The sequence below is a fragment of the Malaclemys terrapin genome, chromosome 1, assembly GCF_027887155.1.
Source record: "Malaclemys terrapin pileata isolate rMalTer1 chromosome 1, rMalTer1.hap1, whole genome shotgun sequence".
Classification (NCBI taxonomy): Eukaryota; Metazoa; Chordata; order Testudines; family Emydidae; genus Malaclemys; species Malaclemys terrapin.
In genome coordinates this window covers 13,561,635-13,577,400 of record NC_071505.1, presented here as the reverse complement: position 1 = coordinate 13,577,400, position 15,766 = coordinate 13,561,635, and the positions used below count along the sequence as shown (strand labels likewise).

The 15,766-nt window shown below is 37.2% G+C and overlaps 1 protein-coding gene across 1 annotated transcript in view; it reads right to left on the bottom strand.

Moving 5' to 3' along the window:
- The window catches only part of CELF2 (CUGBP Elav-like family member 2), a 438,989-nt gene that overhangs the window by 346,573 nt on the left and 76,650 nt on the right, over window positions 1-15,766 (bottom strand). Inside the window, exon 2 of the mRNA XM_054016397.1 lies at window positions 10,384-10,419. Coding sequence (XP_053872372.1) covers window positions 10,384-10,419 — 36 coding nt within the window. The remainder of the gene's footprint in view (window positions 1-10,383; window positions 10,420-15,766) is intronic.

Genomic DNA, 15,766 nt, shown 5'->3' with positions numbered 1-15,766 from the left:
ACGGGAGCACAAATCCACATTTCCCCTCCATTGCTGCAGTTTAGGTGGCATGCTGTGCTCCAATGGCATGAGGTACCATTCCCCCTGGGCTGGCTGTGTTTTGACAGAGCTATAGGTTCCTTGAGATGGAAGGTGCGATCGCTATTCTATTATTAGAGAAATGGTTCAGTGTGATTTAACAATTTAGCAATCCAGGCATATATGCTGGATTCACAGTACATCAGGTGCCATACAAGTAATTCTTTAACTATTTCACTCCCTAGTGGTAAGGACCATGATGAGCAGTTTTAGACGTGTTAGTGTGCATCATTTCACTTATTATTAAATCTAATAAAAGTTTATTTCCCTGCGTTTAATCAGATACTTCTTAGGGTCAGAAGCTTCCCTTTTCTGCTATTTTTTAAAATCAATATTTTGGACATAAAATCCAAGAAAGTCAACAGGTGGCCTTTTGCTAAAGCAATTATTTTTATTATTACATTCTGGTTATTCAGTGTTAAACAGCAATCTCTTTCTCTTGCGTGCCTTTCCAAATTCTATTGTTACATCAAGGATACCTCTATTTATTTCAGCTTGGGTGGGAGCGGGTAGAAGAAATGCTATTTCTGTAATTTTTATTTTATTTATTCTGCATGAAAATGAAAAGCCCTTTTTACAGCTGCACAGCCTGTAACGTCAGTTCCTAGTAACCAGCTAAAAAGCCCCAGCCCCTTTACAGGTTCAAAAAAAAAAAAACCCAAACCAATTCATGCTGTCATAGTCTATCTAGTGTCATTGTCCACAGTCATTGATACAGAATGAGAACATCTGGGGACTCAATTATTCATGACATGAATAATAATATTTCATTTCTGTTAAATAAAACTTCCTAGTAGCAAAACTTCTGTTCTCTCATATCATGTGATCCTGAAATGAAACTCAGCATTGAGTGAGACAAAAGTCATTGCTGATGTAAGCACCTGCCTAGGATAGCAGCAAATTACATCAACCGAGATTTTTTAAAAAGTGGATGCCTAAAGTCAGGCTCCTGGAGCCAAACCTGCTGGGGGATTCTCAAAAGTGCAACTGGCAGTTGGGCCATTTAACTCACATTTGTGCCCAGCAATCTCCTAAATTAACGGCCTGGCTTTCAGAAGCGCTGAGCGTTTGCAATGGCCATTGACTTTAGTTGAAGCCGCTGGTGCTCACGACTTTTGAAAAAAATCAAACCCCTTTTGTGGGTTTTTAAATACAGACTCGGGAGCCTAATTTTAGTCAGACATTTTAAAAAAAAATCCCAGCCAGTATCTTTCAAAGGACACTGTCAAATCAAATATGGCCTAATATTTAGTATATTGCTTTACAATACTACTGACTAGAACGAGATGTCCATTGAAAGAAAGGTCTGACTACTAATTAAGTCACAATGCTAAAAGCATTCATGCACATGCTTAATTTTACTGACATGAGTAGTAACAGATGTCAATTAAGCATGTAAGTGTTTGCGGGTTTGGGATCTAAAAGTCCAGATAGTATTTTATTTCTCTCTCCCAATCTCAAGACGTGAATGTTGAGCGGAGGCCAGAGTAAGGTTGGATGGTAAAGTCTTTGTTCTCATATGAGATATGAGCCCTTCCCCTCCATGTCTCGTGCCTCTTCCTCAGCAAACTCCCATGAACTTCAGAATAACTAAAACAAATGTAACTCAGACCTGATCAAAGCAGCTTAACTCATGTGCTGACAAATAAGTATTCCCAACAGGAAGCTACACTAATTTTGTAAAGAGTCCAACGTCTGGATGAAAAATATCATCCATGATAGCCCAACTAATCTAATTGCAAAGTTTTAATTTTGCTGTGGTAGAAACGCTGTGAGCGCCACATCTTGCAAAGCCTAATGGGAGTCGCAGGAAACTTTAGGAAAAATTGGCCAGATCTTCAAGTGGTTTAAAGTGGCATGGTGCCATTACAGTCACCAGTGCTACACCACCAGCTGTGGATCTGGCCTCGCATGTGTGCGTTTTAGCCCCATTAAAACCTTGTTTCGTTTTATTTGCTTTGTTACCTTGCTCTTGTGGAGATATCTAAGGACCCAATCCTGGCAACCCTTACTCATGTGAGTATTCTCATTGACCCCAAGAAGTATCTCAAATTGGTATCCAAAAACTGAAACATGCAAAAAAAAAAAATCACTAATTTTTGCTTTGAAACTTTGTCCCTGGTTTTGCATTCAGTTCCATTATGATCATTGTCTCCTAAAAACATTTAACATTTATAGACTCCAATAAAAATGTTTTTAATATAATGTAGATGAAATATAAACTGTTAACCTTGAACGCTGGGGAGAAGTATTACATTTTTGATCTTTTAAATATTTTATTTAGAATTCTTAAAGACTTGTACATAATTCATTGCAGGATCTTTTGGAATTAAAATAATTGTTACATCGCTCCTCTAATTATTAGACTTTATAAATAAAATTGATTTGTGTACATTAAAACGAGCAAAAGCACTGCTGAGAAAAAGAGGCTAGATTGAAGTCTCATGTTTATCTACTACACAAGGAGCAGCAATGCAAACTTCTTCACTTTGTCCATCAACAATTGTTAGGTGATGGGAGTGTAAATAAATGGACTGATGTCACCAACTCATTTCAAATAGGTTGTCAAACAGCCATCAGTTGGTATCAACTCTTACCAGGGATAGATTAGAAATAGTGACCTAGAAATGAAAGGTTCTCTACATTTTGTCATACTAACTAACCCTCTCCTTGACCTAAATTGCTAGCCTTCTTTCCTGCCCCAACCTCGGATATTCACCTTATTATTTAGTTTCCAAATCTAGATCTAGATCTGAAATTATTCCCAAAATTACTCACACAAGGCCCATCATCAGCACCAAGTTTCTAAAGGATACTATTCTGGGTGAGCTTGAGCACTAGGGCCCTGATTCAGCAAAGTGCTTAACCATGTATCTAACTTTAAGCACAAGCATTTCTATTGATCTCATTGACCCTGCTGAATGGGGGCCTAGTTGGAGAGAGCAAGGATTGACCCTTCACTTTCCACATCTTCTTCTATGCTGTTCCCTACGCATGGAATGACTTTCCAAATCCCACTCTGCCAGGCCTCCTTCCCTCTCCTCATTCAGCCTTTTTGAAAAGGCTCCCTTGTTGTGTGAAGCCAAGAAATATGAATCCCATGTCCATTAAAATTTGTCCCCGGCCCAGTGTACATTTAAGTTAACAAAGTAAAGTAAAAGTGGTACCATTAAGAAGCATAGATAAGTAACCACTCAGTCTTCTTATTTTAACCCTCTCAAACATTCTCTTTTCTTCTCTCCCTGGTTTTTAGTGTTCACATTCATAGTGCCTTCCCTTAAAATTAGGCTACAAGGCCTCTTGGAAAAAAGGACAATGTATTCTATAAAGCACTTCACTCTCTTTAGGCACTGTACAAATAAAATCATCATCTTGGGATTCACCCTCAGGAATGTGAATCAGCTGAGTTCTTTTCATTTCTACCACAGAAAGCACTGGACATCTTTGGATTGCTATAGTTTTAAACATAAGTTTAAGAAGTACCTAGGAGTTTGGGACAGATGAATAAAAATGAATGCAACTCTGGCTTCCTAAGTGTAAAATGTGGATAAAACCTACCAGACTCTTGGAAATGATGCAAAACCAAATTCATTCAAGTATTCTGACAGTCATTGGCAGGCGGCGAAAGTAGTTGTTGATTCAAATGATGGATAATTTAATGGAGTAACTCTCTCTCTTACTAAAGTTAGAGGCTGTGGGTCAGAAGACTTTTGAAGATGGAAGGTAAAATTTTCAAGTGGGTTGGGAGGCTAAGTGCCAGATTTTAAAATGTATATAGGGGAGTTAGGCATCTTTAAGCATCTAAAATTGGCTCTAAGTGACTTTGGCACTTTTGAAAATGTTACCTGGAATGATCACTAGAAAATTTACCTGGACAGTAAATCGCCCTCCGGCCTTTTTATTTTAATCTGCAAACAGTTCGTAGATTTTAAAAATCCTCTTCAGAAATGAATCAGATCCTACACAACATTAGGAATTATGAACAATACTATTTTTTCCTCCATGGAAAACTGTCTGTTTTCATTACAAAAATGGTGAATTTCATAGAAAACATAAATCAATGTGTTTCAGGACTATCGTCATCTGAAAAAATAGTTTTGAATGGAGATACAATTGTTTCCGTATGTACCTGAAGAAACAAATATTCAACTCACTTGTTAGGGTTGTTGGAGTTTTACTTGAAAAATTTCAGAAAATTAACTGATAACTTTGGTATAATTTGTTCAAAAGCACAGTACATTTCCAATAAATCAACTTAAGTGTTCTGCCATAGCAAAGAATTACTATGTATTATTTGTATTATAGTAGTGCCTGGAGACCCCAAACAAATCAGGGCTTCGTTGTGCCATTTAAATCCACAGTAATAGACAGTCTCTTCCCTAAATCTAACTAAACAAGACAAAGGAAGTATCCATTCACAAATGGGGAACTTAAGCATTGAAAGATTAGGGCCAAGATTTCCAAAAGTGATTAGTGATTTTGGAAGCCTCCATTTTTGGATGCCCAATTTGAGAGATCTTAAAAGGATCTGATTTTCACAAAGTGCAGAGCACCCTCCCTCTGAAAACCCTGCATTTATAATGTGTCACAAATTGAGCATCTTAAAATTGAAAAGGTGGTTTGAAACAAGACACAAAAAGTGAGTATGAACAAACAGTAGGAAGGTAGTGGGGGGGAGGACAAAGACTAATATGGGCACAACTGAAAGGATAATTTGAAATAAAAATAATGATCAATATCAGCTATTCCCAATTGCCACCCAACCTAGAGATCTTTAGTTGACCTATTCTTTCTAGGTATCAGAGTGGAAGTGCATCTTGAGAAGGGATTTGCAGGAGGAAAAGGAAACTGACTAGTTAATGGATTTTAAAGGCATCATGTGTATCTAGTCCAAGCTCCTGCATTACACAGGCTATAGAATTTTACCAGTAATTACTGTATTGAGCCCAATAACTGGTGAGACAACTTCTGTACAGGGTTTCATGGGTAATGGCAGAGTAGAAGAAAGCAGAGAGATATATATGGAAGAAGCGGACAATGGGTGTTCAAGACTGGTATCACTGGCAGGACAGGGTGTCTCGATAAGAGACATGAATGGCAAAGAAGTTCAGAGTTGTGGACGCTCTTGAATTTAAAGAAAAGAAGATTGAACTTGATGCTGTTTAACAATCAGTGGAAAAATTTAAAGCGAGGGGATGGTGGCACAATTGGAGTGACACGCAATGAAGATGATCCTATAAACTGGATTTTGTATGGATTAATGGAAGCGAGGCAATATGAATCTCAAGGAGGCCTTTAATCAACTCTCTGCAACTACTATTACAAATGTTCCTTTTTATGATTATATTTTCATTAAAATCTTCATGGATATTTTATTAACTAATTTGAAATAGCCACACAGATTTTATAATTCACCCAGAATTTACAAGCAATTACTTGGATTATGTCTGTCAAGGCAGTAATGTTTCAAAATCTTGTATACTTAGCTCCTTGGAAGACAGATCATTCCATAACACAATGGTATCATAAAAATGGCTGTCAGTTAGCGATCAAGAGATTTCACTTTGCCTGTCATATGGTGGGTTGTCAATTTTATTTTTCCCTTTAGATAAAAGCTTAACTGTATTATATTTCAACAAAAGTGAAGTTGTGTATAAAATTTTCAAAAGCCTCCTTCAGCTGAAGCATACTTCGAGACTACATTCCATTGTCAAAGTGACTTAGGCACTTAGTAACCTATATCCCATTGGTTCTCTGTGAGACTTTGTGCCTAAATGAGCAAGTCTCTTTTGAAAATGGGACTTGTGCACCTTTGGAAATTTTACACACAAATCCCACATGCATGCCAAGTCATAATGTACTGTAAACCTTGACCTTAGCTGATAACATATACACCGCTACCTCGATATAACGCGACCCGATAGAACACGAATTCGGATATAACGCAGTAAAGCAGTGCTCTGGGCAGGAGGGCTGTGCACTCCGGTGGATCAAAGCAAGTTCGATATAACACGGTTTAACCTATAACGTGGTAAGATTTTTTGGCTCCTGAGGACAGCGTTATATCAAGGTAGAGGTGTATTGTTTAAACACACATACAGTCACAGAACTCAAATAAAGACTATTAGCCTGTATTTTAATATGTCCCTGTCTTCTTTTGGTGCTTTGTATTTTAACATCTATTGTATTTTTAATGCAGATGTTAGTTTTGCTCTTTTTTCCCCCCACCTTCTTTTCTCTTTCTTCTTTATCTTTTTTTTTTTTTTTTTTTTTTTTTTTTTTTAAGAGGCCAATTAATAGCACACAGTGTAGTTAAAAAACCTTACCCGAATTTTGATCAAATTTCAATAAAAACTCTTGGCTCTATTGTTACTTTTATTTACACAGGCATTTTACACATTTCCCTGGAGTTCTGGAAATGCAAACAACAGCCCTGGGTTAGTTAGTACAGGAAGTGACCAGTTCACTTCATTCTCCCAAGTACTGATGAATGAAATGCAAAATGAAGCCAGCAGCACAACACATAGCAAGTAAATAAGAATTTTCTTAAATTTTCTTTTAGTGGTAATAACCTAAGATGTTATTAGTAGAATAGTAAAGAGATAAATATTTAAAATATAGGACTGTATACAGATTATTTCTCTTTAAATGTATATACAAAAAAAATCATGGAAGGTTAGAAAACATGTTTTATTTACCCTAGAAACTGGAATGGCTCCTTAGATGTGGAAGCCAAGTATTCTTCTTTATTCCTTGGCTGTGCTGTCTTGTCTCTTTGACCCCCTCATGGAGTGCAATTTATGCTCTGAGAATAGGCAGTCTACATTGCAAAATAATATTCTGCCTCTTTTGCTTGATACGTTCTAAGGACAACGCAAATGTTACCAAAACAAGATGAAGCCCGATTTTCTACTGCTACAAATTCAGGAACTGCAGGTTTTATGAGACGAGTCTGATTGATCAGCTATACTGTATCATGCTTAAATAACAGATTTCTCAAGTCAAGATAAACATGCTTTTAAGAACTATATTTTGATCTGTTATTTCAGGCAACATGTAGATAATATAGATCTACAAAAGTAGCTTTAGAACAAGATTGGCACAGCAGCTCTAGAAAACCTAAAAGGAAAAAATGAGGCCAGACCTTTATTAAATTTTAAAATATGCCTTTGCTACACTCTTGTAAAGAGCCAAATAGGGTATTCAAGTCTCCGGAGATCACCAGTATAATTTCTTTATCATGTTCCATTTAAAATTTAATTATGTAGTCTACAACAAGAAGAATCTGAGTACTCTAAATAGGTCATGCAATGAACAACCTAACAATATTATGAAGTTTTCCTTATGAAGATCTTTTCTTTGATGTGCTGTTATACATAGAAAACCTTTCTTCGAAAAACAAAAATCCATGGCCTCATACATATATAATAATGAAGTTGAATCTATTGCATTATAAGTTTAAAATCAATTCTCTCTCTATTCTGTATTATCTAAACATATCAACAGAAATAAGCCAGTAAAGAAAAAGACACATTGTATAAAACCTAGTTATCAAGTTCTTGCAGTTAAACCTGTCATGTATTTGTTTCTAATTTATCTCGCTCTACAAACACAAACATTATCCATTAAATTTCCTTCTAACAGAAGTTTACAAAACTCAATTTTTCATTTTTTCCCCCCATCTTGACCCTAAGCACTGATGAAATCTGTTGGTGAATCTTTTGGCTAAGTAAATCAGGAGAAAATGTGTCTTCCTATTTAAAATGATTATTTAGAAAATGCTCAACAGCATTTGATGGCTGATGCCAACATGAAAAAAAACCCCAAAACAACTCTCCTGTGTTTTAAGAGGGATTCTTTTCTTACCTTTACTTTCTGAACACACACTTATGAGTGAGTCTCTTAATTAGGACAGGCGAGAAAGAAAACCTGTTTCCTAATTTATAAACTCTTTTCTGGGAAATTGGAGCACCCACTTTTTCTTAATATATATAATCCAATTAATCGGTGTACACATTTGGAAAGAAATATTTATTTTTATTATGTTGACAAAGCCAGAAAACCCCCGGAGGCACCATTAACCCTGAAAACGCTGACATCCTTCAGATGAGCAGACAAATACATAGCGTACATTCTGAAGGGTTAAAGAAGAGATTCTTTTGGGCAAGTTTACTAATGAAGGAAAGGATTTGAGCAATTTATGCCACGTATATGCTTATGACTATTTGTAAACAGATAAAAGTCATTATGTTTAGTTACATAGATAAGATTTAATATTCAGAACTGCGGCAGAGTGCCCTTTTTTGTTTGTCTTTGTCTCATTAAGCAAATGTGTGGATAGCACAGCATCTACAAAAGAAGTTATTTCTTTTCTATTCTGAAAATCCCAATACCTAAATTGTGTCTATTGAAATGAACCATTTTGGGAAGAAAATCAGCACCGACAGAAGAAAAAAATTCTTGGATTTGGTTCTAAATTTAGAACCGTTAATATCAAAAGTATTCATTTGCAGTTTGAACAAAAAAAATATAAAAAACTAATCAATAAAGAGTAAATCAAAAAAGTCTACTACTGAAACAAAAGCAACGACAGGTCACACCAGAGAAAAGCTTGAAGACTAGTAGAAGAATGCCAACACTCACACAGCTGTAAACATTTGTTTTAATCTAGACAAGATCATTGGCTTTAATATTTATAATACAATTACAATGCCTCATGCACATTGCTCATATAATCTAATTTCTGCTTGTGACATATTACCACCAGACTTTAATTTCAGCTGTGGCAAGAATTCAAACACACAGTTAGGTTTCCATTAGCAATGAGATAGAAACTGGATGCTTACTCAAGCTCCTACTGTAGATTTCTCATTTTAACTTCAAAGCATTTAAAACTACCAGGGTAGAATTCACTTCTGCTGTACAAAGGTTTCATATTTTCACTATATATTGTCAACTAATGCCAAGTCAATGTTAAGTTAATGACATGCAGTGCAATCAGATTGGAAATATTCTATCCTTAAAACTAGTGAAAATGACAACTAAATTATGAAACATAGTAAATACTAATGTCTTCAAGAAAGGATTAAACTAGTCAGCTGCTGTTGAATCTCTATTTTCTTTTTTCCCAGATGCAGAATTGTAAGCATTCCTTTACGACTACAAAGAATAAAAATCCCTAAGTGTCATGTACCACACAGATCATTAGCCAGAGAATAAACAGAATTTCAGATGCCTTGTTAAATTGCACCAACATATTTCATTGCACATTTGAAAATAAAAAGGACAGGAAACCTAAAAAGAGAATGATAGCAGAAAGACCTAGCTGTATTCAACTAGGTTGTACCTGCAAACATTCCTGGAAAACAACCAAAGAAAAATATCCGTCAAATGAAGGAAAAATACACCTTGTTACTGTTGGAATTAAGTCCGGCCATGATTCTCACCATAAACAAATGTGGTTCGCCTACTTTTCCAATGAACGAACATTTGGATCTCACATGACCCTCCAAAAAAGTGAAGCAGATTTTTTTAAGCTGCCTTCAAATGAGAAATAGCTGATGTGTCAAATATCTTTACCGCCATGTTGTTTAAAAAATTGGTATTATACCTGCAATGAAGATGTCATGGCTTACATTTTACACATTTTCATTATGAATATGTGTCAAAACTACAATATAATATTCACTGAAAAATAACTACCACATTAAAACCCCCCACACAATTCAATAATAAAGAATCTGGGGTGAAATGGGATGCAAAGGGATCACATGCATTGTTCCTTGATAGAATGTAATCTGTCACTTAATAGAATTCAGGATGCCACTCCGTATTTTTTCAGTTGTTTGATTAATTTTCATCTCCAGGATTACAGCCTTATATTTGTCTCCTCTGACCACAAGGAGGTTCTCTTTGAAAGGCTGGAAGATCAGATCTATCTGGTTCTTCTGCTTTCCCAAGGAAAGAACATTTGGATTTTCACAATCGACTTTTCCCTCACCGTTAAAATGTAAGGCAACGTCGAAACCACCTACAATGTACGTAGTTTGAACGTGGCAGGAGACCAAATCTGGGATGCTTTTCTTCAGGTGGTAGCCAACTGAGCTGAACCTCAAAGCAGTTTAAACATGTTGATTTAAAATGATCTGTTCTTGGGGGCCACAGCACTTTACAGCCATTCTACTGGGTATGGCAAACAAATCAAAATGTTTTCTCCATATATCCATGTTGCCTCCCCACACCCTGACAGGCTTCTTTCAGCTACCAGAAGCAGATATACAGATTAGTTTAGAACAGCTTGCTTACCTTGGTAATGTTCCAGCTAACTCTGCGGCAGTCTCTCTGCAAGATATACAGAAGGGAAAATTGGTTAGTGTTTGCAGAGGTTATAACATTTTAAAAGGCAAAGATCGCGCACAGCCCATATGTGGAGCTGATGTCCATGCGATAATATGCACAAGCATGTAATAAACTGGAAACACATCATGGTGGAGAGCAATACAAAAGATTTTATTAGTGTGAGTTTCTGACTGTTACATTATCCAGTTGTAGTTTTTCTATACATAAAATTATATTGCTGTTTTAAATTCCAACCCTGCAGCTTCCTCCAGGGCTAGAACCAAGCAGTAGGCCCATTTCACAATGGCAAAAAGCTCCCATTTTCTATCTCTACACCAGCTACTGGACACCACTGATTCAGGACTGAATCTTCCCATTCTAGGCCTTGGACAGTGGTAATTTTTAAGGAGGAAGTACAATATTTGGGAGATGAAGCAGCATTTTACTGGCAGACAGATGTGATTAAAAAAAAGGGGATCTGCTCGAAGCTGTTCTTGGGTTGGTAATACATTTCAGGGGAAATGGATTGGTGAGCAGAAGGCAGGGAGGGTAGGCTAAGGTGGATGATTTATCACAATTCATCCCATGACTATCACCTCCACACAAGTGGTGTATATATAAATTTATCACTATACTACTACACCTGCTCTCCACCTACTAAATCCATCTGGCCTGGATTTATTCCAGCATCCAACCCCATAAAATAGCTTCAAACCATTCACTGAATTTTGGAATTTTTAACTATTTCCCCCCCCCCCCCGCCCTCTGTGTAAAACCCTAAAACCAAAAAAACATAGGGACTGTTATACGGGACCACACCAATGGTCCACCTCGCTTAGCACCTTGCCTTCTAAGGCATCCACTACCAGATTTTCAAACAGCCACATAAACCTACACCATGGAGAAAAACAACAATACGTTTTTTTCTAACTTCTGTTGATATTCCAAAACAGAGGTTCCCAAACTATGGCCTATGAACACTTGTCTGCAGAGAGGCCACTGGTTACATGATGCGGTCTCCTCATTTCCAGACATTGCAAGACAGCCTACGCTTTCCTAACATTACATTGAAAGACATTACATGCTTTCCTAACAGTAGTTTTCCATGTCCACAATTGCTGTAACTGTCATGTGGAATCACAAATGAGAGGGCATCTGGCTCACAAGCAATCCTTGGCCTTAAAAGGCAGTCCACACAGTGAAAAATATAGGAACCCTTGCCATCATAAAGCATGATGGAAGATCTCATAGATTTCTACCCTGTCTGCTACAGCTGCTATATTCTTAACATAAATTTATATCAATAATCCTTTTTGAATCCTGCTAAACTCTTGGCCTCAATAACATGTTGTGGTAGCAAAGGTCACATTGATTATGCTTTGTACAAAAAGCTTGATCAGTTTTAAATTTGTTGCCTTTTCTTTTCATTGGGTGTAGCTTTGGCTCTTGTATTATGACAATGGTTAAATCTGATCTACCTTCTATATGCTATTCACTATCACACACACACACACACACACACACACCCCCCTTTTTTTTTTTCTGCCCTACTTTAAATAGTCCTAATCTTTTTAATTTCTTTTCATACAGAAGATTTTTGTTGCCTCTAATAGTTTTCATTGCTCTCCTCTGAGGCCTGTTTTTTGCGATATGCTTTCTGAGATAGGGTGACCAGAGGTGTACGGGATATTAAAAAAAAGCATGCTAATGGCATTACAATATTGTAAGGATTTTTCTTCATCCTTTCCATAATACACCTCTACCCCGATATAACGCGACCCGATATAACATGAATTTGGATATCACGCGGTAAAGCAGCAGTCCCGGGGGGGGCGGGGCTGCACACTCCGGCGGATCAATGCAAGTTCGATATAATGCGGTTTCACCTATAACACAATAAGATTTTTTGGCTCCCGAGGACAGCGTTATATCGGGGTAGAGGTGTACAATTTGACATCTTTGGATACTGCTGCACATTGAGCGGTGGTTTTCCTAGAGCAGCCCACAATGATACCAGTATATTTTTCCTCAGTGGTTACAGTGCTCTTCTGGACACTGAATTTCATTTCTTTTTGTATTACCCAGCTGTGGTCTTCACTGAGTCATACAGGCACATCCAGTAGGCTGGGGTCAGTGTGGAGCCAGAAAGACTTCTGGGAGGTTCAGGTGGAGTTCTGGCTCAGAGAGAAGCTCACCTATGCTTAGAGATGCATGTGGGTTGCTACACCCTTTTCCTCCTCAATGTGTGCACAACCAGTCCTGTTAGCTGGTTCACTGGAGTAGAACCTTGGCACCTCCTCAGACCTCATTATCCGCTTTGGAGTGCTTTGCTCCAGGAAATACAGGGACTGCATTCAATTGCTGTGCAGGGGCATAGGGGCAACTTACACTCTCCACCCTACCACACACACTTGCAGGCGAGCCAGGCACCATCTGGCCCTACTGAAGGTCTTAGTTAGGGGTATACTGCCATTAAATTCAACCCCAGTGGTATCAATCAGCTAAGTATTTAGCTATTCTCTATCTCAGACACCTATTATTAAAAGTGCAATAGTACTAGTGACCTGGGAGGATGTAAAAGGGTGGGTGGGTGGGTGGAAGGGGAATAGAGTGAGGAGAAGAAATAAAGGGAACTAAACTGGGGCAGCACATATTTCGGTTTGATTCTGTGTAGAGTTTTTGAGTAGCTATAATTCTTAGACATTTTATTTCCATTAGGATCTACTGAGCATTGGTTTCAAGAGATTAGATTTCCCAAGTTTAACCCACAATTTATATACTTCAAAGTCACTAATGCATTAAGCTTTCTGTAACATTAACAGGGTCATTTAAGGTTTCAGTACTAACCATTTTCTAATACATTGTAATCCCCACTCTTTCCCCTTCTACAGAAGAACTTTTAAGAAATCTCCTGAGGTGGGAGAGGAGATAGCAATTCCTTTTCCCAAAGGGACTGCCTAGTTTTTAAATCACAAGAGGTGATGATATGATCAAACCCAGAATTTTACAAACCCCAACCTAACATGTGGCCCAGTAGGCTGACCACATGCTTGTACTTTAAAGAGCAAAGTTTATGCCCTGAGAAATGACAAGGTGAAGGAATGATAATTAAAAAGAAGTGTAATGCTAGAATGTGGAGTCCTGAATATAGCAAAGAGTAAAGACGTTAGACCTATAAAAGCAACCTTTTAATTTTAAATTAATTTCAAATTATTAATTTAAAATAATCGACTTGCATATCTCTGCAGCATAAACTTTTTATGGGATTAATTGCATTGTCAATTTCACATTTTGGTAGATCAATTTTTTATTTTAACAAGATGATATGTTTTTAAAATCATGATCAAATCCAAAATATAACTCCCCAACAAAAGCTTTATAGAGAAACATGATTTCCCAGCTATCTGAAGATTTTTGTCATGCAGTGCGAACTTGGGTAAGCAAATATTTAGCCCTATTAAAAATAAATTAAGACCTAGCAAAAGCAACCCTTTAACTTAGTAAGCAACACATGACATTCCTACAAAATAAACCTGGGTTTCCCCTGTTAAAAATAAATCCTTGCAATGAGTGCCAATAAAAACTGAATATTTACTGTCTGCAGTTCTTACGTTTACCACAGTAAATATCCTGCTGTGAGTATTGGGAATAGTACTAATACTGGTCTAAAAGTAAATTCCTGGTGCAGTAAAGAACCACTCTTTATGGTGCAGATCACTTATCTAGCAATACCCAAAAAAGGTTTATTTCAAAAACAAATGGAAACCCAGGCTACAATGTTTCAAGAAACAGAACATAGATTTATATAACTCATTTTCATATTCCGACTAACCCCAAGTCACAAACACAGTAAATCATCATTTGTGTTTATTGAATCTGTAGCAAAAATAAAAGTTTATTAAAAAAAAAAGAAGTCAGTCTTGGATATATCAAGAAGAGCAAGAAAATACACTCCAGGGAAAAACCTACATAACAGCATGTTGTAAGATCCTGCCAAAAGTTTGGGAGGACCTTGAAAATCCAACGTAAAAGAAACAGGGCTGATTAACACTGCATACAACCTCACTGAAGTCAAGGAGGGTGGAAAGGGTGTAAACCAGAGCATGATTTTACCAATGCTATAAAATTAGGTTATAGCCTCTTAAATTGTCAGCTATCAGATCAGAGAGTTAATGCGCATACTGCTCCATTTGGGAAGGTACAATCTAAATTGAACTGAGCATTTTTCCTTCTTTGACATGGCATGTATAAATCAAGACTTCTCTATGTAACCCACTTGCTTATACTGCAGCATTAGATTTTTCTTCAGTCCCAAGGAGGTATGGTTGACTGAGGATGACTGGCAGCTGTTACTACCACCTACATTCAGGGGGTTGTATTTCACGGTTCAAAAGGTTTTAACTCTACGGGCTGCTTTTTTTCTGGAAGTCCTGAAAGGACAGAATTCAGGTCTGTGCTTCTGCCAAGAGATAAACTGAGATGCAGGAAAGAGAGGAGCCTTGAGTTATACATATTGCCTCAAGATCCCTTTATATCCACATTAGGAGATTTATCAAGAGTAGATTTCAAACCATGTTAGTCAGAACCATGCTTAGAAATGGTTCTCGCTTCTCTAAAATGGGGCTTTAACACTGTTGTAAAACCCAGTAAAAGGCAGCATGTGATCAGGTTATAAAATGGCTTTTGGAACCATATTATTACCTGGCCACTGGGATTTAGAAAATTATTACAGCCTCTTTCCAGTAAGACCGGTGGGTATTTAAAAAAAAAAAAGTAAATATACTGATTTGAACACAATATATAGCTATAAATGGGGGAAAAAACCACACAAACACACACACACAGTTGGACTGTTACTCTAATTCCCTCTTGATCTCCATCTGTGTTCTCTTCTATATTACAAAAAAGATCAATTCTTCCACTACCATATTAAACTCTTCATGGCCAATTCCTCAACTGGCATAAATCAGTGTGACACTATTTAAATCAATGGCACTCTGTCGATTCACTACAGCTGTGGATCTAGCTCTTTGGTTTTGTCATTAATCATATAATTAAGAGGCTCATTAAGAAGCTGAAACCCAAGACCTTTTCCATCTTCCAAGGATCAGTCTTTGCACCATCAAAGACAACTGTGTGATAGTGCAGATGGGATCAGCTGAGGGTACCTGAATAACAGGCCCTGGTTTAAACAGGAGAGTTGCAGAGGGTGTTTTTGGTTCCCACTTCTTGACTACAGAATTCACTTGACTTGCTCATTGACCAAAGCTGAAATTGGTTAATCCTCAGGTCATATTACAGGGATAGAGCAATTTGTAGAGGAGCAAGAGTTGGAAAGGGTTTTCATTTT